The sequence below is a fragment of the Mytilus trossulus genome, chromosome 14, assembly GCF_036588685.1.
Source record: "Mytilus trossulus isolate FHL-02 chromosome 14, PNRI_Mtr1.1.1.hap1, whole genome shotgun sequence".
Taxonomy (NCBI): domain Eukaryota; kingdom Metazoa; phylum Mollusca; class Bivalvia; order Mytilida; family Mytilidae; genus Mytilus; species Mytilus trossulus.
The window spans coordinates 61,500,493-61,524,651 of NC_086386.1; the positions used below are offsets into that span (position 1 = coordinate 61,500,493).

The window sequence follows — 24,159 nt, forward strand, 5'->3', positions numbered from 1 at the left end:
ATTTTGTATGAGTATTTGTTATTTATGTTTATAGGTTATACAGCTCTGGTACTTTGAGACAGGAACAGCTATATTTGAGTATTTTGTATGAGTATTTGTTATTTATGTTTATAGGTAATAAAGATCTGGGACTTTGAGACAGGAACAGCTTTATTTGAGTATTTTGTATGAGTATTTGTTATTTATGTTTATAGGTTATAAAGATCTGGGACTTTGAGACAGGAACAGCTATATTTGAGTATTTTGTATGAGTATTTGTTATTTATGTTTATAGGTAATAAAGATCTGGGACTTTGAGACAGGAACAGCTATATTTGAGTATTTGGTATGAGTATTTGTTATTTATGTTTATAGGTAATAAAGATCTGGGACTTTGAGACAGGAACAGCTATATTTGAGTATGGAGAAGCACATAGTGACTCGGCTATAAGCTGTATGACTTTTGATAATACAGAAAGAAGGTAATATCAACAATAGAGTAAAATTTTGACAAATAAATATTTTTTTATGCCCCACTATTGGCTTTATGGCTTTTTGATGTGCACTTGTGTCCATTCGTCTGTCCGTCTGTTCATCTGTTCTTCCATCTGTTCTTCCATCTGTCCCTTATAATGGACTAGTCCATGTCAAATTAGAAAAGTCTGTCTTGAAATTGATTGTCCCTTATGATGGTCTAGTCCATGTCAAAATATAATAGTCTATCTTGGAATTTCATTACTCCCTAAACATCTTTTAATGGTAAAGTTTGATCTGAGCTAGAAAAGAAAGGTAACCTTAACCCAGATTTTAGTTCACTAGTGAACATTTACCAATAGATGAATTAAACATTGACTAATGAAATGATTAATGTTTATTCCTCTCACAGCTGATATACATGTAGTGAAAAGTTTTAATCATTTAATCATCTTCATCATTATTATTTTGGATGGTGTTGTAATTGTATGTTTTCTTACACAATAATATACATCAATAAAGTTATAAAGTCTTCAAGAAAAAAAAATCACTATAAAGTTGACCAGCTTCCGTAGTAGTTTATTATCATGAGCTGAGTCCAATCATCATCATCACACAACTATGTATTTTGTATTAATTAAGGTGGTACCTAACACTACAGGGAGATAACTCTGTAAATTCAGCTTAACGTTTTAATTACGTTGTGTTGATTAGGGAATATTAAGCTTCTCAATGATAAAAATTAGTGTTTGTCAAACTGCTATATAACCAGTGTAATTTTTCTGTTAAAACGGTTAGTTCAAATTTTTTAATTTTATAAATTTTTGTGAAATGGTCAAAGTAAATACTTTGTCAAAATTTTATGAAAATTAAACGAGCCAAATTAATTTTAGTGAAGGTGTTGGGTACCACCTTAACTCTCTATTACAATCTAACATCAAGAATTATGTGTCCATGTGACATTTCCTGTTACCTTTTGAGCATGTATGTACTTTGCATTTTGTGTGGGTTTGCTTCAAAGCATTGTTATATTTGTAACAAAACTTTATCAATGTTAACTGTAAGAGGCTAAAAATGAAGAAAAATTGACACAGAAAAATAGAAGAAAACCCCAAACAAAACGGTGAAAATCAATGTCGAGGTTCACAAGTTACCAATTTGAAGTGTTTAATAAAGTCCACTTGAGCCTTTGATTATTTGTTCAAACAAAAAAATAAACTTTACGTTTAATTTTACAGGTTAATAACTGGAGCCAGAGATGGTGTGTTAAATATATGGAATTACAATAACGGACACTGTCTCAGAAAACTACAAAAATGTAATAACTATTATATACACTTATAAATTTGACTTTGAATCACTGCAAAACTAGGATTACAAACCTGCCTCATCAATGAAAAAACAAGAACAATTAAATCAGAAATTATTGGAAGGAATTTTATTATTGCAAATAATGTGACAGAGTTATCATGGCAATAATTAAAACTCACATTTTGAAATTTGTTATATGAATCAATCAGGATTTTTCTGAATAATTGCAAAAATTGTAATCGAATTTTAGTCTAAAATGACAAAATCGCTATCATAAATGCACGCAATAATTTATGAACTTGCAGAAGTTAGTATTGGGTTCAATGATAAACTGGATATAACAAGTTTAACAAGCTTAGCCAATGCATTTATTTGAATCTCTCAAATGATATAAATAAGAACAACATGGCTCATTTTTGAAAGAAAGAAAGAATTCAATAGAGATACTTCAGAGAAATATGATTTAAAACATTAAAGAATAAAAAAAATAAAGACCATCTATCAGGAACCCTAAAATAGTGAATGTTTTGTCTTATTACATATTTCTTTTCCCCTGTACAATCACTGCTGAATGAACTGCTTCTCATAAACCAGAGAATAAATTTCAATAATTTTTTTTTCCAGAAAATTTAGAATCTAATGCCTTGTATGCATACTCTGTTTCAAACTTATTTATATGATTTAACCTCTATTTTCAGCCAAGGGTAATGATGAAATCTGTGATGTGTTATACGTCGAGATGAACAAGAATCGGTACATTATATCTGTAGGATGGGACAAAAGAATCAATATTAACTCTGACTGTCAGATTGATTCCAATATACACCAAGTACAACACCCTAATATAGTCTGGACCATTGATTTGGTAGGTACTTTGATATATTGCATCAGTAGAATTGAGAATTGAAACGGGGGAATTAGTCAGAGAATACAACCTGACAAAAGAGCAGAAAACAGTCCAAGGCCACCAATGGGTCTTTAACAGAACAGGAAAATCGTGAACTAGGCTAGATGGCCCCTAAACAAAATAAATACTTCTTCATTAGCCTTGATATAATGGGTAAAATTATCCAGTACTTAGCATTTATGTTCTCAAATATCCCTGATAACCATAATTTGTTCATAGTGATCAAAATTAAAACTAAAAGAGAATGTGACAAGGTCCTCTTATACAGAATTACAACTAAATATTTCACAAAAATAATTGTATGATAATGAATATTAATAAGTTATACATGTGCTTACCCTTCCGGAGCACCTGAGATCACGCCTAGTTTTTGGTGGGGTTCTTGTTGTTTACTTAGTTTTTTATGTTGTGTCATGTGTACTATTGTTTTTCTGTTTGTCTTTCTTATTTTTAGCCATGGCGTTGTCAGTTTGTTTTAGATTTACGAGTTTGACTGTCCCTTTGGTATATCTTTCGTCCCTCTTTTATAAGCATTTCAGTGTTCCCCACATATATTTCATATAGCTTCTTGGTAAACAGAGAAATACCATGTTGTTTCTAAATATTATAACATCACATCTGTTACAAAACCTTTGAGAAACTCATTTCAGATTGAATTATTTTCAAGAATATGGGTCCAAAACGGTCATATATGCCAGACATGACAGATTCGGAAACTCAAAAGTCCTAAATCATTTATTGGGATTTAGGTCAAATTTTATTTTTCAACAGAAATAATTTGGGCATTTCGTTGAGATCGAGTTCCAAAATCGCCATTTTGAACATATTTTTGTTTTGTTATCAATTTTATGTAATTAAAATTAAAATGTCTTATTTGCATTTGGAAGAAAATCTTCAGTAATGGACTAAAGGCAGACAATTTTTTACAGCAAATTTAAATATGCCTTTAGTTTTTGTCTGGAATTGGTTTGTTTAAATTTTTTGACAACTGTTATTTCATAATATAAAATTGAATGCTCTATGAAAAGTAAAACAAACATGCCAAATCCCACATGTTAAAAACTTTGAGGAATTCACCAGGCACATATCACATATGATGTTAATATTTTAGATGTTTTTAACATTTATGCATTAAATGTTACAGAAAAATGGACATAAGGAAGACGTATTGTCCATAGCCCAGTGCCAACCAAACTTACTGACAACAGCAGGGTATGATGGGGAAATAGTTGTATGGAATATGGTATCTTGTCATATTTTCTGTAAATGTAAGTTTATCCATTATATCTCTTTTTGTCCCACACATAAAGAATTACAGTGGACATGGAAATAACTAGGCGTAAAGATAATTTGTATAGTCTGTTAAATATGAGGAATTTGAATATATAAACAATTTGTTTTACAAGAAAGAAAATGGAGTTGCTTAAAAGGTCCATTAATTTCCCTTTTTTACACCCTACTTAACTAAGGGAGCAACTATTTAAAAAAAAGGAGGTCCCCCCCCATTGGTTATGTTTTTTACCCAAAATAATTATACCCAATGTGATAAAAGAAAATATTGTGGTCAAGCAGATGACAAAAAAAAATAAATTCTGAATTCAGATTTTCCCCCAATACCTTTAAGTAAAATTTTGAAAAAAAATAATTTTATTGATAGCGTTGGGAAAAATAATAATAATGCTTTGTGGGAAAAAACATATCTGACTCGGACAAAAAACTACAAATAACTATGGATCTACATTATCTATTTTTCTTGTAAATTGAATATTTTTTTATCTTTGAGACTTCCACAAAGGGTGCTTTAATCAGTACGATGACAATTAACGAAGCCAACATTATGCTATGTGTGGCAGATAATTTAGGATTTGTATTTGTATATAATATTGATGGCTATAGCTATGCATTGTCAGGGTATGAAGAGGAACCTCCTGAACGTAAGTTTTGTTATAAAAAAAAAACTTCTAATGGTACAAAATCAAAATCCTGAGTTGAAGAAAAATAAGACATTAAACCAAAGAAGAAAAAAAAAAAGACAAGCAAAAGAACATAGAGCACTTTACATAAAATTAGACTGAGCGGCAAAAACCCCACTAAAAACTCAAATACTCTAGAAGGGCAGCAGTTTCTGCTCCTCTGATGGCACTCATCATTTTGATCACAGCAAGGGTTAAAATTGGAGTACTGGCTGTGAAAGACGTATACTTTATTAAACAAGACGACAATTTATGTCTGGCAGGTTGCTAAATATCCTTTAAAGATTACAAGATAGTTAAAATGTACCACTGTATTTACATCTGAGATATTATAAGGAGGTATAATGTCACAATTCAGTCAAAAGATTGATTTGTTTTATTTTTGAATTGGAGATAGAACATCTGTACACTATAGCTAAAGATACTGCAAAATGAAATGTATTAGATTATTATGGAAAAATATTTGGTTGTGTTAATCGGTTTCTACTCATGGTCATTGTTTCATTCTGTAATGTAAAATCAAGGGGACATAATTGACCAATTACTGTGAAAGTACTTTATTTCGTGGTATCAATTTTCGTGGTTTGAGCAATATTTACATGTTAGTGGGTTTTTAAATTCGTGGATTTAAGTTTTCTAAAAAAAATTATTGAAAAATTTAGAAACAAAGGTTACAAATAGTCAGGATTGAAGGAAATTGCAAAGTAAACATTGACCCGTGTAAATCGTAGTGACAACACTAATTAACCCAAGTGAAAGTGATCAACAGAGTAAGGACCATCAAATGTGTTAATCAGGCCATAATCATGTCACCTTAAGAAATCAGTATCATAAACAAATGCTTTAAACCCATCTAGAAATATCAAATAATTCTTATCACAATCAAGCCCAGCATGAAACTATTATTTCCCATATGTACAAAAACTATTAAAGTATTCGCTGATTCGAGGTTATTCAATATATTCTCTTGATCATATCATTAGTCAAACCTTCATGGGGATCTTTCCATGTCTTGGTTTCGACAGTGGTTGTTTTATTTCGTTGGACATTTAAATTCGTGGATAAAGTCATCCACGAAAACCACGAAAATTAGTACCCCACGAATAAAAGTACTTTCACAGTACCAGAAAACTGTAATAGATTATAAGATATTTTATAAGAGGATTTCTAAGGTTTGATAAAAATGTTGTAACATATATTTTATATTTTACAGTGGTGAACACATGGAGAGGACATGTAGATGGTATATCTTGTATAGAGTTAGTAGAGAAAAACAAAGTTATAATGACAGCTTCTATTGATTGTACAGTCAGGCTGTGGAACTATGAAGGCAATTATATAGGTAAGTTCTGATAGTATTGTTTAAATAAAAATGAAAAACCCAGATTTTAGGCAAATTTGATTTAGATAATAAACTAACAAAAAGGTGAAAAACTTGCATTTCAAAGGTCATCTAATTGTACCATTTCTTCCGCTCTTATTTTCTAGATTATGTATTCAAATTTCTTTTAACCATCCAAAGTTTTGTTAAAAAAATAATCTGCAGCATGATCTCAATTGAATCCTGAAAAGCTCTCAATATTATTTGAAACACAATTGTGACCTACATGTATTTGTGTCGTTCCAAAATCAAATCCATATTTTAATATTGCAAGTCCTTGTATAAATTTTCTAATATTATTACAGATACATATTTATAAAAAAGAAAAAGATGTGGTATGATTGCACTTGAGACAACTCTCTACAAGAGACCAAATGACACAGAAATTAACAGCTTTAGGTCACCGTAGGGCCTTCAACAATAAGCAAAGCCAATATTGCATACATAGTTAGCTATAAAAGTCCCCAAATTTGTCTGTTTGAAATTTTGGCATAAAATGTCTTATTCTGGTAAAACTCAATGCATAATTTTCAGGTACATTTGGTCAGCAAGAACAGTGGGACCTATATAACACGTCTACTTTCTGTCATCCCATGGTGCCATACGATGTACTGATAGACCCCATGAGTTTACCATCTCAGCCAGTACTGAAAGAAGGAAGTAAGACAGATGATCTACTGGAGGAAATTAAAAAGAAAGAAGAGGAAACTCAGTATTACTTGTATGAGTACAAAGATTTTCATAGGGGTCAGAATGATGAAAATCAGTCTCAAGGTTTTGAACAAGTACAAAAGAGGATATATTCATATTTGATTAAGATGTTTTTGTCTTCAACAAACATGTTCACAGGAAGGGAGGGGGGGGGGGCACTTCCTATATACAAGGTGATAGGACGTGCCACTGGAATAGGTTACTTTTTCCAGCTTGAAAATATGAGAATAGATGAAGAAAACTATCAGAAATATATGATAAGGTCGATAAAGGTCCAATTACTTGTATATGAAAAGCCCTGTCATTTTTTCACAGCCGAAAGAATCGCCATAAGTAAAACTTACACGCAGAATCCACGTCTTAAATATTCACTTTTTCCAACACACCCCACGAAACCCAACAATATGGGTAAAGGTTACAATTTTACCTACGCAATATATGATATGATGCCCCCTATCAATTAAGTTTTGAAGTACCCCCTCCCCCCCTCCCCAATCACATGTTATATTTGCTGCTGGCACTTCATCAATAAGTCCATCATAATGCCAAAAGCAATATGTCTGTCTGTTTAGTACCATTACTATGATGTCTCCTGTAGGTTTTATTATTTTGTAAATATTTATTGATACATGTATTTGACAAAATTATGCTCATAATATAAAACAGAAGATGTGGTATGATTGCCAATGAGGCAATAAAAGTCCTTAACCACTTAAAATAAAAAGTCCATCTTGTTTATATTCAATGACTGCTTCAGAAGTCTGTTCTCTTTTAGCCTAAATGTATGAAATACATTTTTCATTTAGAGTGGTTCTTCTTGGCATAAATCTTCATTTTGTTTCTATGTAAGTTGACAAAAAATGGGATGACTGTATCTTTTAATATATGCACCAGTAAAATAGACTTAGAAAGTTATGGGTTTCCTGGCATAATATTTAACTGCAATTTCCAGATCCATTTCATGACATAATTATTATTCTTTAGAATAGAAACACATGGTGATTGTATTTTGTTTAATTAAATGGTGGCTGATTTGACAGACTGTTGTATGATATTATCGCTTGATTGTTTGGGTTCAATTTGCCTGAGTAGTTATGACTTCAAAAGTAAAACATAAAATGTGAATTGGAATATTTGCATGCCCTAGATTTTGCCTTAATCGTGATCTTTGTAAATTCAGATTAAAAGTACTTTCTAAACTTTAAGATGTTTTTTTCTTTAGGAAAGCAGCTATAAAAGATTACTGAAATAACACAATTAACCAAATGCCAAAAACAAATCATTTATTGCAAGTATAGGATGAGTTAATTTTATCGCCAATACAACAGCATTTTAAATTTTTAAATATATTTTAGGCAAAAATACAGCCAGCATATACATCTTATGCCAAGCCACAGATCAATATAGATGATGAAACAATTGCTAGAGATATCAAAGATCTAAATGCTATCCTCAAAGATACAGGACTTGATGAAGAACAAGCCAATAATTATCACGGGAAATGGTAGGTTTTTCTTTTAAAAAAAAGGAAGTACTGTAAACCAATTGCAAAAGGACATTTACACCTTACACAAATAATAACTTCAGTGAAAACCTAACCCTAATTGTTTTTCTCAAAAGCCTGAATTCAGAAAAACAAATTGCTATGTTTTCATTATTTTGATTAACCCAAGATAACACCTACAACTCTTCTTTAAAAGTGTGCAAAGCAAACCTTTGATCAATTTGCTTGCTATGTTTGCTTGGATGCTTGCAAACAATAGGCAGAGTTTCAGTCTGTTTTATATATACCGGGATTTGATTGAACACTTAAAATTGACATGAAATGAAGTTAATGTTTATTGTCCAATTAAATTCCAGTATATAGTAAACAGAGTGAAATAGACTACCTACCTGTTGTTTACAAACATCCAAACATCCATAGCAAGCAAGTTGATCAAATGTTTTCCTTGCATGCGTTTATAGAAGAGCTGTAAGCATTATTTTAAACTAGCATTTTAAAATTTTACTACACCCTTTGATTTCAGCATCTCCAGAAACCTCTTTTAATTGTCTCACATTTTTATCTGCTTATGAATAGATACACAACAATTTCTGAATGGAAGATGAGAACGAACAGAAATTCTCAAATCAAATTTCATTGAATATTTTTCACAGAATTATATAAAGACTACCAACATTAATATATATGGGAGCTTACTCTTGATCGACTAAAATTATTGAAACTTCCAATTTGGCAAAGTGGAATTGAGTAAAAAAATATGGAAGGAATAACATAAACATGACAAAGACAGAAAATTTGAAGAATTTGGAATCCTCAAAAGTCAAAATCCATCCATTGCTATTTGATATAATGTTATATATAAAAATAATACAAATAAAACATCAAAATATACAAAATATACAAAATAAAAAAACTGTCAAAAAATATCTCAGTTGTCTCCCATAGATCATAACATTTTGAAGTTTTGATTTTTATCCAGCAGGACATTACAAAGTTTTAAGTTTTAATTAAGTAACACTTTCTATATATCAAAATTGTTAAAACAAAAATTATCCAAAGTGCTTTAACAAATAATACAGCTTCTTGTCTACCTTGTGAAGATAGATTTGGGTAAATTTAGCTCTGGACATCATAGAAGATATAACTTTTCTCTTTATAACCAAATTTCTAAGGTCATGTCATTACTAATTGATAGATTTGGAGAGCTAGGTTCTGGATAAATGTATTATTCTCTCAACTACTTTGCTTTAATGACTTGACTTTAATTTTTACACCATCAAAACATAGCATCTATACTATTAAACGAGAAGACCTCATTTTGGGTGTCGCTTCTCTTCTTTCCACAATAAATTAATCAACACGCCTCTGTGTCCTATAGGTACAGTGCATAGTGCCATTTCTCATCCATTCATATGATTATTCAGATTGAGTTATTTTTGGAGAAAAACGAGAAAAAAGGTATCCGGATATTGTCCCGTCATTGGACAAAATTTTAAGTCAGGTTAGACTTCCGGTCTGCGTTTTTCTGTATACTTTGAACATACATATACAAAGAATAAAGTGTATTTTCAGAATTCTATCTGCTATCATTTTCAAGTTTACTATCCACGGCAGTCACAGAGTTTATTAAATAGAGAGGGTCTGTATACTATATCAATGACCACTATGGATCGATTAGTAAACTTAGAATTAAAAGTAAATACACTATATTTATATAGTAATGAATGTTCATAATATACAGATAAGCGCTAAAAATATTCATAAACTTTTGATACCTTTTCTGAAATTCTCCAGTCATTAAATCTTTTACAAAATTCATTGATTACAAAAAAAAAGAAGATGTGGTATGATTGCCACGTTGAGACAACTCTCTACAAGAGACAAATATGACACAGATATCAACAACTATAGGTTACCGTACGACCTTCAACAACGAGCAAAGCCCATACCGCATAATCAGCTTTAAAAGGCCCCGAACTGACAATGTAAAACAATTCAAACCAGAAAACTAGCGGCCTTATTTATGTACAAAAAAATGAACGAAAAACAAATATGTAACACATAAACAAACAACAAACATTAAATTACAGGCTCCTTACTTGAATGTTTATAACATACTAAATGTATGTTCATATTGAAATTGATAGAAAACCAAAAAATTGGAATAATGGAAATAAAGGAGGAGGGATAAAAAAAAAAGCATTTTCCTGTCCCCAATTACCTATGACTTATGATACTTTTGCTGAATTTCTCCAGTCATTCAATATTTTACAAAATTCTTCCAACAACACTTTACATACTTCAAACTACGCTCTGAATGCCCGCGATTTCTCGGGTGTGTTCTAGTATAATATAAACTAATAATTGAGACATGAAAATAAATAAATTGAAAAGTTAAATAAATTGATGTATAATTTAACAAGTGTTATGAATAAATTTCACACAATGTATAATTTAACAAGTGTTATGAATAGATTTCACACAACTACGATCAAAAGGTAGACAACATTTTTTTTTGGCCTTATAATATACCCAGTAACATATTATGCAAGGGCGTTAACTCTTGTCAGCATAATTTTTTTTAAATTTTCAGTACTACCAGAATGTATTTACATAAAAAGGAAGGAAAAAAACACACCCTAATAAAAATCAACAGGATATAAAAAGGAAGAGAATCTTTTAAAGAATAATAATAAATAGAAAAAGTCATAAAATGCAGTATTGAACAGTAAATTTATAAATTTGAAAAAAATTACATCACATAAAAAACTTTGAAAATGTTCACCAGTTATCTCCCTTAGATTGTTGATTTTACTCTGTATAATTTAATAAGTTCAGTTTTCCTCAATAATTTTGTGGAAAATTCACCTTAAATGATTTTTATTTAAGACTTTCTACTCTTTATTAAATTTAATGTCCAAAATAGATAGGTTGAAATATCTGCACATAAGGGTTTCGTTTGCACATTTGAAGATTAAAAAAATTAGTAACAATATTCCTGATTCAAATGTAAACAAAATATAACTTTATGTCCCCAAATTGTTTGACTCATTTTGGAAGTTATTGTCAGAAGCCTGAAAAAATTAAAAAAATTTTGAAACATATCTTGTGTGTTGTTGTGTTTGACATACCAAATATTCAGAGTGAGTTTGATTAACCTGAATATATTAATCGAATTTACCACTGGATATTAAGCATGCAGCATTGTATCTTAATATATTTGCAGCTACCAATTTATGCAAGGACAGGAAGGGACCGTCTTATTTGTTATTATTTACCTATTATTCAGTTTATGAACAAAACAGGCATGACAGGGGTACCAGATTTGTTGTTAAGAAATAATTTCAATTTGCATGCATCATATATATATTATATATTTATTTATCGTTTCTGTCTTTCAGGTTGCGACATGATAAAACAAAGATTAATAAAATAGATAAAGGAGGACCGTCAGATTATCAGACATTAAAATGGTCCCAAATTGTGGACCCACCTAATCCAGATTTTCCCAAAGTGAAATTTGACAAGGACGATCCTTTTGGGTCAGGCATGGACTCTGAAATGATGACCAATAGTCTTAAATCTTTTACAAATAAACAACAGGCTGTGTCATAATTATTGGTCTTTTATATTGGAGAAAGAATTTAAATTGAAAAAATCGTGTTTAGAATTGTTTTATTATAATGATATGTCTATTTAATGCATTTTTTTTTGCAGAAGAAAAATATGTAATGTATTAACTATTTTAATGAAATTTTTCTTGCAAATATTTTTAGATTAACAGTATTGAGGTTTTTGTAATGGGATTTTAAAGCCGATTTGTGCACAGAATTTTATAGAAAGTAAAAATAAATGCTGAGTGTGTATTTCTTACTTATGTGTTTTTTTCTTCAAAACTCATTGAAGAACTGCTGCTGCTTAGAAATTTTCCACCATACTAGTATTCACAATTGTTTATTTTTGTTTCCATGGTTACTTTAAGACACTTTTTAGAATTATTTACCTCACTTTTATATTTGATAGAACTTTTTTTTTTTTGTAATTTTAAAATGTGATAATTTTGAATTATTTGTACGTTTTTAGAATGATAGATCTTTTCTTGCTTTATGTCGCATTTATCAGAGCAAGTTATCAGTTATTTAGAGGTCAACCTTTTTGTGGTAATAAAAAGCTAATTAATATAATTTAATATTGTTGTACTATGTACTATTTATTCTAAGAACTTTAAATGCTCCTTGTGCATTATTATTTAACATGCTGTTAATTTTTTTAACGTTCATTACTTGGACTTGTAACAGTCTTCTAAAATTTTGATAACTGTTCTTTTCAATATAGATTTATAATATATTTTCTGATAATAGAAATACATTATTTGAAGGGATTTGTGACAGCTTTTTATATTGCAAGTCTTGCTTCCGTCCATAATAATGTTAATCAAATGAAAGAAAGAATGTGATAACACTTTTGAGGTATGCTTTTGTACATGTTATATATACTCACTTTTAACTTATCTGTTTTGTATAGTGTTTGTATATATGTACATATTTCAGAGTCTATGAAACTGTAATAGTATATTTTATTTATATTTGACGATTTTATGCAATATTTCCTCATGTGTGCCAAGCTGATATATAAATATATGATAGACTGTTGTAAACTGTGGATATCAATTTTCTTGGATTGAGAAAAACTTGCATTTTCATGGATATTTGATTTCGTGGTTTTGCTCATCTCTGAGTGCAAAGCCTAAATAAAATAAGTAATACGTTGAAAATTTGAATTCATGGTTCACCCATATCCACGAAACCCATCAAAATTGGTATTCAACGAATAATAATGAATCCACAGTATACAAATGTTGCTTTTTCATATTTATGTATTCGTCCACAACAAGAATCTGTGATGCATTTCTATTTCAACATAAAATTAAAAATATAATGTGTTTTTTGTGTTACTGATGAACGTAATTACGTAATGACCGTTACTTTTTTGTCAAATAAGCAGTTTTATCCGTTTCAAACATAAGACCCAAATTGAGTTTTAAGACTCTATATATTAGATTTGAGTCTTTTATCACAGGTTAGGTTCATTACTGTTTTTAGGTATCCTTCAATCCTCCTTCAATTGGACATGACCAGAAATTTGCACTGGGACCTTGGTGACAAAGTGGCCGTAGTTGTTCAAGTACTGTGTCATTTGAAGTTGTCAACACTGAGGTTTTGAACTTGATTCCTGCACTTTGCATAATCTGATTGTTAATTTACTAGAATAGTCAGTTCCCTGCTGAAGGTCAGGTGTCCTCTCTGACAACAGATGGCATTGAGAGTGCCATTGAAATACCAAAAAAAACATCACAATTAATTACTCAATTTTCACTCATCAGGAATGAGAAGAGATAGCCATGCTTAATTTTATGGTTAATTTGTTGGCAGCATTAGCGGCTGTGGAGACATCAACAATGTTAAGTTTTCTACTCGAGTCAGTTTGATTGGAAGTTCTTCTGATAGATCAATGATAATTTCTATAAAGGTGCATTACTATCAATATATATATAGTACGCCGCTAGATTAAAACTGACGTGGAAAGGTAACATATGGCCACCGAAAGCTCTTTATTGAGAGCCCAGGTGGTCGTGTGGTCTAGCGGGACGGCTGCAGTGCAGGCGATTTGGTGTCACGATATCACAGTAGCATGGGTTCGAATCCCGGCAAGGGAAGAACCAAAAATTTGCGAAAGCAAATTTACAGATCTAACATTGTTGGGTTGATGTTTAGACGAGTTGTATATATATATATATATATATCAGTTTGATGACTAATTCGAGGACCTTCTACATAGCTCATAGATTTTGAATTAATAAGCAATTTTCAGTGTTAAGTTTTCTGCTGAATCTGATTGCTGTTGCTTGCTAAAATATCTTTCTTAATAAATGTTGCATTCAATATATAAAGAATTAACTCAGCACAAACTTGGCTAAATAATCCGATACGATTTATACAAAAGGTAGAAAATACCCTAGGGAATTGGCAATGCCATTGCAAAAAACGAAAAACAACATAAACACCAACAAAATCAGTATTCGAGACACTACACAGAAACTTAAAACTGATCAACCGATGTGAAAACTATCGACCTATCGACACAATTTATTTTTTGATATTATTCAAAGAGTATGATCTAAATATTATAGCTGTAGATCTGGGATTTTGACCCCCTCCCCTTTTTGCATTCCAACGTTTGGAGTGTTTAAAGTCTCTTCAGCTATAATTGATGAAGCTCCGTTTAGCAGAGAGCCTCTCCTAAGTCCTTTGACTATCAAGGTAGCCTGGAAATCAAGCCAGATATTTTCTCTGTACACTACTTCAATGCAGTGAGATAGCAGTTTAGAATATCACTTAAGTAAAGTAGGTTCGCTCGGAATACTTAAAATAGTTTGAATGACATTTAATACATTTGAACATTGTATAATTAATTCATTTAATTTGCAAGCAAAACATAAATGTGACTGCAGATCGTGTAATTCTGGAAAACTGAATCAGTTAGTACTTTAAACTATGCTGTTGTATAAGATTTAAATATAGATCTGCATATTGTGAGAATTTTATTACACAATTTAAAGTGGAATGAACTTTATAGTGAACGAATGAATAACGGGTTTTAAATTACTAAGGTTAATGTGCGTTTGTATTTCTTTTATTGTGTACCCGGTATTTATAATACCGAGAATAACATGATTGTCTCACTTCAGTAAGGAATAAATCCGACGTTGCAAATACAGTAAGAGTTCAAATGCAAACACTGACATAGTAAATTTAGATTTCAAGGAATGATAACATGAAGTCCTCCTAGTATTTGTATACAATTTTAAATTAGCACAAACCCTGACATTGACTTCGTGTTTGTTAATGTTAAATGTAATCTTCTTTTTTGTTAATAAATGATATCTTAATCATTTAAATGCATAGCTAACTTCATGTTTCATCAAGTTATTTAAGACGTTAATCTTTTGCGACAGTTTGTTCTATGAATTTGATATAAATATTATATAAGTAATGGTGCTAACCAAATCTGAGTAAACCAATGTACAAAATAAAATCAATGTTGTCTACAAAGTCAAATCGTGTCACTTAGCATGCTTGGGAAAACAACATAATCGTAAAGTACATAAAACAAATTTAGGTAAATAGGTCTGCATATTGTGAGAATTTTATTACACAACGTTTGACACAATTTAAAGTGGAATGAACTGAAGTGATAAAAAAGGGTTCAATTACTCGCGTTATTGTCTAATTGAATACTATAGTATTAATGAATGGCTGTTTTTATAATGGCCCTGTTATATGTCCAAGGTTTGTAATAATGTTCAAGGAAGTCTGTAATGGCCCTAGGCAACACCGAGGGCCATTACAGACATCCGAGGCCATTATTACTAACCGAGGACATATAACCGGGCCATTATAAAAACACCCATTTCTTAATACATTTATTACCCACCAACTGAATAAAAGTGTAAGTCTTGCTGCCAACTTGATGTACTCTCTACTCTTTTGATGACAGTTTAGTTTGAAAAAAATAATTTGTACTTCACCATCATAAAGCTTTTAATATACCAAATATCTAAGATATCAAGTTGACAGAAGTTATGTGTTGAAAAACAGGATGAACAGTGATCCTCATATTTGAACATCGGCGGCCATGTTAAATTTATTATATTTGATATTAACACTGTTTTTCTGTAATGGGCCTGTTTTTTTCTGTAATGGGCCTGTTTTTCTGTCATGGCCTTGTTTTTCTGTAATGGCCCTGTATTAATGCCCAGTTTTTCTGTATTAAGCCCAGTTAGGGTTTATAATAAACAGTAATTTTTTGGCAATAACGTAGTTAGTTGGTTAATAATATAGTATTAATGAATGTGTGTTTTTATAATGGCCCTGTTATATGTTCAAGGTCTGTAATAATGGTCGAGGAAGTCTGTAATGGCCCGAGACAACGCTGACGGCTATTACAGACATCCGAGGCCATTATTACTGACCGAGGACATATAACAGGTCCATTATAAAAACACCCATTTCTTAATACATTTATTAACCAACTGAACAAACGTTTATTAACCAACTGAACAAACATTTATTAACCAACTGAACAAACATTTATTAACCAACTGAACAAAAGTGTATGTGATGTACCCTCTACTGAGACCCTCTACTCTTTTAATGACAGTTTAGTTTGAAAAAAATGATTAATAAATAATTAATAAATAATTTAATAAAACATCAACAATATTAAATTTGAACTTTTCTGGTTTGAAAATGTCATCTATTCCTGTGAGGATTCAAATTTCCTTTTTCCCAAAAAAATGTTTATGTTTACTGTTCCACCAGTTAAAGAAGCACCACACATAATATTAAATGGGTTACTTTCCTGTCGATTTTACAGAATACAATTATGATGACTTTTCTTTCGAGGCGATCCGTTTTGAAAATCGGCGGCCATGTTAAATTTACTATATTTGATATTGACACTGTTTTTCTGTAATGGCCCTATATTAATGCCCAGTTTGTCTATATTAAGCCCAGTGAGGGTTTTTAATAAACAGTCATTTTTGGCAATACTGTAGTTAGTTGGTTAATAAATAATGATAATATAATAATTGTTAGACTTTAACACACTATCATTTTTGTTAAAAAATATATATTGGAGTTCAAAAGGGTGCACGCACATAGTAAATTTAGTATTAGATTACAAGGAATGATAACTTCCTAGTTCCTAGTATTCATTGATTTTTGCAAATAATTTGGGATTCACATTGACACTGACTTCGTTTTATTACTGTTAAAGGTTCTATTCAGTTTGCAAAAGATAATATCTGTACAACTTTACTGCATGGCTAACTCCGTGTTAAATGATATAAAGTCATACAATCTCGAAGACTATTATTTTATTACTAAGCTGTGAAAAATTCTAACACGTTAGATCCATCTGATTAATCTAAATATCAATGATACCTTAATTGCCATACAATAACTTTTAAAAAGTACATATTCGATATGAAGCAAAGCTTTTCTAAAAAAAATAAGCCTAAAACTTAAAGAATCTGGCTACGTACAGTAATTTTGGTACAAAAAGTCCTAAGAGCACATGGAGCATTCGGAAAAACTAGTACGTCAATTAAAACAAAGTTTCGTGAATGTATTTATTGTATACGTAGCTTACTTGTACGAAAAGGTTTCAATACGCCTGATTCCAAACGATATCTTTCTGCCAAAGTGTTTAAATTTAAGGTAAATAAAAATATTTGCCTACTTGCTCTTCTGGCTTTGATTTGGATGTTAAAGTCTAGTGCTGCAGCACACTAGATAATCTATAAGTGCATCATGATGGCATATAAATAGGTCAATGCAAAAATTTCTCTTCAACTTTTCATTTAATTTTTGCTTTGCAATATGAGAGACAAGTATAGCTAGCCTTTGTTGGTATCGGAGTAAATTATTTGTTTAAAGCTTTATATTTCAAAAGGTAGAAGACCTGTTTGCTTTATATCTTGTAAGTTTCCGTCTGTAATGCATTTTAACGTTGAGTCGTTTGTGTTTTCTCTTATTTTTGAGATATTGAGATAAGACGTGGCACGGTACTTGTCTATCTCTACATGTCCCTCAGAGAGGGTTCACCTGACCTCAATCTCTATTCATCGATCAGTGATCAAAGTTAAAGTTTTGTGAATTGGTCCGATTCTCAAATACCTTAAAGGGGCACTAGCTACGAGATATATGAAAAACCTAATATATTATTTTTTTTGGCTCAATAAGTAATCAGATACAAATAGTGAAACAATAAGTCCTTTTTCGTAGCCAATAAGGTACAATTTTTGTTAAAATAAGCAAAAAAACCCAATAATTATGAATTATTCACTTGCAAGTGAATAACTCGACCTCATTAAATCTGTATTCATGTGAACTTAGATTTAACCCCTTAGCTTGAGATGGATAACACGTGAATTGTATGTGTAAGGTTATTTAAAGGAAGAGAATGTCAATATTGAAAGTGAAACAAAGATAAATCATTTGATTGACTGATTCGATCCACAAATAAACATTTTAATACAGGTAAAAACGATGATAAACATTTATTTTTTATCTGCAATATGAAATTAAATAGACCTAGAATAATTCAACAGCACGTGTTTGCTTAATCTTTTTATATCTATATTTATGTTTACATCGCTTATATGGTCTCGGATGACTATAGAGGTTTACTCGATAAATAATTAGATGGCGTCTAGACTCAAATACACACAAAACGAAGCTACGTATGCCTGTGCCTTGTTTATTGTTTTATTTAGACGTTTATTTGTTTGGATAAATGTTTTACATTATTATAAATCAAATATGAGAATTCCATTAGAATCGGTGAACATGAATTTGACAGCTTGTGCCCCTTTAAGCAGTATGCCATACTAGTTTGTGATTATGTCAGTTTATAAAAGACAATTTGAAAGAGTTGGTATTGCTTTGTTTCATAAAAAAGAATGGCCAACGAAGATACAAGTATCTTGTCTTAGGAAGTAATCAATCCTACTTTGTGAAGGATCACTCTGATTTAAACAAAAAATTCTCTGAAACTGACATTATCAAGATGCTTGATTTCTTGATTGACAACATATTTGTTACGTTGGGAGGACGTGTTTTTCATCAGACTATCGGCATTCAAATGGGAACGAATTGTGCCCTCTTCTTGCCGACTTGTTTCTTTATTATTATGACGCTGACTTCATACAGGAACTTCTTAGGAAGAAATATAAGAAGTTAGCAATATCCTTTAACTCTACTTTCCGCTATATAGATGAATATATACTTTCACTAAATAATTCAAAATTTGGTGACTATGTCGAATGCATCTATCCCATTGAACTAGAGATAAAGGATACAACAGATACAGTTAAATCGGCCTCATATCTTGACTTACATCTAGAAATTGACAAGGAAGGTCGATTGAAAACAGAACTTTACGACAAAAGAGATGATTTCAGCTTTCCAATTGTGAACTTTCCATTTCTAAGTAGAACATTCAGCAGCACCTGCATACGATGTATATATCTCCCAATTCATACGATATTCCCGTGCTTGCATTTCCTATCATAATTTTCTTGATAGAGGATTGTTGCTCACACGGGAGCTTTTAAATCAAGAGTTCCAAATGGTGAAGTTGAAATCATCTCTTCGTAAATTTTACGGACGCCATCACGAGTTGGTTGACCGTGATGGAAAAACCGTTTCACAAATGATATCGGATATATTCCTTACGTCGTAACTACAGTCCCCTTCCCTTTCATAAATGTGACCTATCGAATTAGACTTTTTACCGGATTTGTTATCTCATAAGCAACACGACGGGTGCCACATGTGAACATCTGCTAACCCTTCCGGGGCAACTGAGATCACCCATAGTTTTTGGTGGGGTTCGTGATGTTTATTCTTTAGTTTTCTATGTTGTTTTATGTGTACTTTTGTTTGTCTGTTTGTCCTTATCATGTTTAGCCATGGCGTTGTCAGTTTATTGTGGATTTATGAGTTTGACTATCCCTTTGGTATCTTTCGTCCCTCTTATGGTGAAACGCAAGTTGTAGGTCAATGCTATTTGATATACAGTTGTATTAGCATTGTCACATCTCATTTCCATGGTGATTGTTTGGCCCTGTTCCCTCAGTCACGGTATATTGACTTTAAAACTTCTGCTTATTTTACATGTATAAGTTTGTGATTAGGTCAGTTTATGGAGAACTATAAGTGGCAGGTCATTGATACTTGGTTTGCAGTTGTATAAGCATGAGCATATCTTATTTCTATGGAGTTTAATTGGCTCAACATGTTATCCGGTTGTATAAGTATTAGTACATCTTATTTCAATGGAGAATATTTGGCCTTGACCCCTCAGTCATGGTCTATCGACTTTGCAACTTTTGCTTAGTTTACATGTATTAGTTCGTGATATATCAGTTTAAGATGAACTGCTTATATCATTTCAATAATATTTTATATGCAAATTTATGTCATTTGTAAGTATCGTTTCCATGGAGATTATATAGCTCCAACCCCTCTTCATGGTTCATTTTACATTTTTACAAATTACTGTTTGTGTTTATGTTTGTTTAAAGGGAACAACTTATAATAAGTCAATGATACTTGGTATACAGTTGTGTTAGCATTGGCACATCTCATTTACGTCTGGCGTATATATATAATTTAGTCCTGGTATCTATGATAAGTTTATTTACAACCTCTGGGTCGATGCCACTGCTGATGGAGATGTATTTCCCCGAGGGTATCACAAGCCCAGTAGTCAGCACTTTTTGTTCTGACATGAATTATCATTGATATTGTTATATTTATAGATTAACTGCTTACAACATTTTGAATTTTTTGAAATATTAAGGCTTTTCTACCTCAGGCATAGATTACCTTAGCTATATTTGGCAACACTTTTAGGAATTTTGTATCTCAATGCTCTTCAACTTCGTACTTTATTTGGCTTTTTTTACTTTTTATGATTCGAGCGTCACTGATGAGTCTTTTGTAGACGAAACGCGCGTCTGGCGTATATATAAAGTTTAGTCCTGGTATCTATGATAAGTTTATTTACATGGAAATTGTTAAGCCATGTGCCTCAGTCATTTATTATTGACTTTGAATATTAGATTAACTTGTGAAGTATTGCCAATTTAATTTCAAAATTTTCATAACCAAATTAAAAAAAAAATGAGACATATCTCTGAGATAACTGTTTATCGTGTTTTGGTTTGTTTTTCAGTTACTAAATACGCAATTGGTCAACTATATTAGGTGTATAGAATGATTGCACTGTAAGGTGCGCATGTCGGTCAGTCAGGTTTCAGCTTAATTGACCTCATTTACATGGATTCATTGGTCAGTGGAAAGTTTAAGTGGATTAATCTGGTTTTGAAGGACTTTTACATGTTTAAGCAATAGGTCAACTATATTTGGCGTCTGGAATGACTATAGGGTAAATATCAGTCTAACAGGTGCATCTGACCTTGACCTCATTTTCATCGTTCAATGGTTAACGTTAAGTGCTATGTTTTGGTATATTTTTTCAAGTACTATTAGCAATATGTCAAATATATTTGGTGTATGGAATGACTATAGGGTAAATGTCAGCTTCATGTCAGTCTGATAGGTTCAATCGACCTTGACCTCATTTTCATGGTTCAATGGTTAATGTTAAGTTTTGTGGTTTAGTCTGTTTTTCAAGTACTTTATTCAATTTGTTTTTTTAAAAGAGACATACGAGACCTAGTGACATTCAAAACGCATCAGCCAAATAAAAAGTGGAAAAATTGAAACACGACTTAGATACAATTCGGAGGTAACTAAATCATTTTAATCTACTTTAAACAAAATTTGCTGCAAGCTGTTAATAATTTTAGTTTTGAACTATCATGAAGATGTACTGCTATTATTCAATGTGAAGGCTATCTAAATTGATAAAATATCAAAATGTCTAGTAATTAGGCCAAATGTTTCCTCTGAATATCTATTGGCAGTGAATTAGTATAATATTCGGACTTTTAAAAATTAAATGTTGAGGACATTTAGTTCATTCACACATTTGATTTAATTTAATAGCAGAACAGTTTTATCCAAAAGGAATGCACCCATTGACAAAAAAATTGATCATACTTTGTACATTACATAACAAGTAATATGTATTTGTGTAAATAGTTATCAAAGGTACCAGCCTCATAATTTGATACGACAGACGCGCGTTTCGTCTACACAAGACTCATCAGTGACGCTCAGATTAAAGTAGTTAGAAAGCAAAACACGTATAAAGTTGAAGAGCATTGAGGACCCACAATTAAAAAAAGTTAAGGTAGTATGTGCCTTGAGATATTAAAAATCCTTAGTATTTCGAATAATTCGTACTTTAGCAAACAGTGAATTCATAAAAATGACTATACAATTTATACTCATGTCAACACCGAAGTTCTGACTACTGGACTGGTGAGAGCCTCGTGGACAAAATGTCCACCAGCAGTGGCATCGACCCAGTGGTGTAGATAGTTATCAACTGTACGAAGCTTTTAATTTGATACACCAGATGCTTGTTTTGTCGACATAAGACTCACCAGTGACGCTCATATCAAAATAATTAGAAAGCCAAACAAGAATAAATTTGAAGAGCATTGAGGACCCAAAATTCAAAAAAGTTGTGCCTAATACGGCAAAAGTTTTTCATGCCTGGGATAAGAAAATCCTTACTATTTCGAATAATTCATACTTTGGAAAACAGCTAATTTATAAAAATGACCATATATTTATAGGTAGCACGGTAGTATTTGCATTCCAATATTTAGGTTGCTCTTTTGTGTACCCTACATAAGTCTATGTATCTGAATAGTGTGATTGGACAAAAAATACAGTATCAACTGAACACACTTGCCAAAACTGAGGGATGAATCAGGTGTAGAAAAATATGAAATAATTTTACAAACAGATAAAAATGAATTTATGAGAATATTTTTATATAAATTGGGTATTCACTGCATGATAAAAGACCTAAAAGCACTAGTGGCCTTAGGTTTTTAAAAATAGCAAAATAAGTAAACGGTCATGATACACATTCAATTTTTTTTCTGAATAGTAAAATGAAAGAACTTCAATTAACTGTGAATGTAGATTTTTTTGCAGTATTAGAAAGTGGTGAACATTCTAAAAAGTCTATCATTATGGCTTATGGGCCAGGAAATACTACCGTGCTACCTATAATATAAAATTCAAATATTTGATTATACGACTGCATCAAATGACTTAAGTTTTGGTTACAAAAAAATGTAACATAACTTGATAACCCGATGGTATCACCAGCCCAGTAGTGAGCACTTTGGTGTTGACATGAATATCAATTATATGGTTGTTTTTATAAATTTCATGTTACAAAGCTTTGAATTTTTAGAAAAATTAAGGATTTTCTCATCCCAGGAATGGATTATCTTAGCCGTATTGGACACAACTTTTTGGAATTTTTGGTCCTCAATGCTCTTGAACTTTGTACTTGTTTGGCTTTATAACTATTTTGATCTGAGCGTCACTGATGAGTCTTATGTAGACCAGTAGTGAGCACTTCGGTGTTGACATGAATATCAATTACTAGAACATGGTTATTTTTATAAATTTCCTGTTACAAAGCTTTGAATTTTTCGTAAAACTAAGGATTTTCTTATCCCAGGAATAAACTCATCATAGATACCAGGATTAAACTTTTATATTACCTTAGCCGTATTTGGCACAACTTTTTGGAATTTTTGGTCCTCAATGCTCAATGCTCTTGAACTTTGTTTGGCTTTATAACTATTTTGATTTGAGCGTCACTGATTTAGACGAAACGCGCGGTCTGGCGTATTAAATTGAAATGATGGTACCTTTGATAACTAATTATGTTCATGCCTTTTCAATTGATAAGGTTCTAAAAATTATGTTAGCGTCAGGCAAATTATTTGCCCTTGTATAATAAAATTTTGGAATATCATTTAGGTAAAGTAGGTCTTCTGCACAAATCGTCTTTATGTTTATTCACTTGAAAACCAAGATTTTTTTTTAAAACAAAATCATGGAGAACATGGAGAATACAAAATTAAAGGTACACAAGTTGGTTAACTCATGTTCACCAATTTGACTCAAATTCTCATATTAGATTAAAAACATTTATAAAAATTATAAAGAGTAAAATAAACAATTCACAGAACATGGGCTCGATAATATGTAGCTTCGTTTCGTATGTATTTTAGTCTAGACGCAGTCTTATTAACGATCAAGATGAACCCGAAAACAATTTACGGTAACATAATACGACATAAACATGAACATAGATATACATAGATATATGGACCTTGTGCAAATAGATT

The 24,159-nt window shown here is 31.3% G+C and overlaps 1 protein-coding gene across 1 annotated transcript; it reads left to right on the forward strand.

Moving 5' to 3' along the window:
- Positions 1–360: 360 nt before the first annotated feature.
- Positions 361–11,888, forward strand: LOC134697955 (uncharacterized). The gene is made up of 9 exons (XM_063560240.1): positions 361–461; positions 1,692–1,771; positions 2,463–2,629; positions 3,816–3,914; positions 4,455–4,605; positions 5,858–5,986; positions 6,560–7,020; positions 8,092–8,240; positions 11,642–11,888. The coding sequence occupies exons 1-9, from the start codon at positions 436–438 to the stop codon at positions 11,853–11,855; spliced, it is 1,476 nt and encodes a 491-aa protein (XP_063416310.1). The 5' UTR covers positions 361–435; the 3' UTR covers positions 11,856–11,888.
- The last annotated feature ends 12,271 nt before the right edge of the window (positions 11,889–24,159 follow it).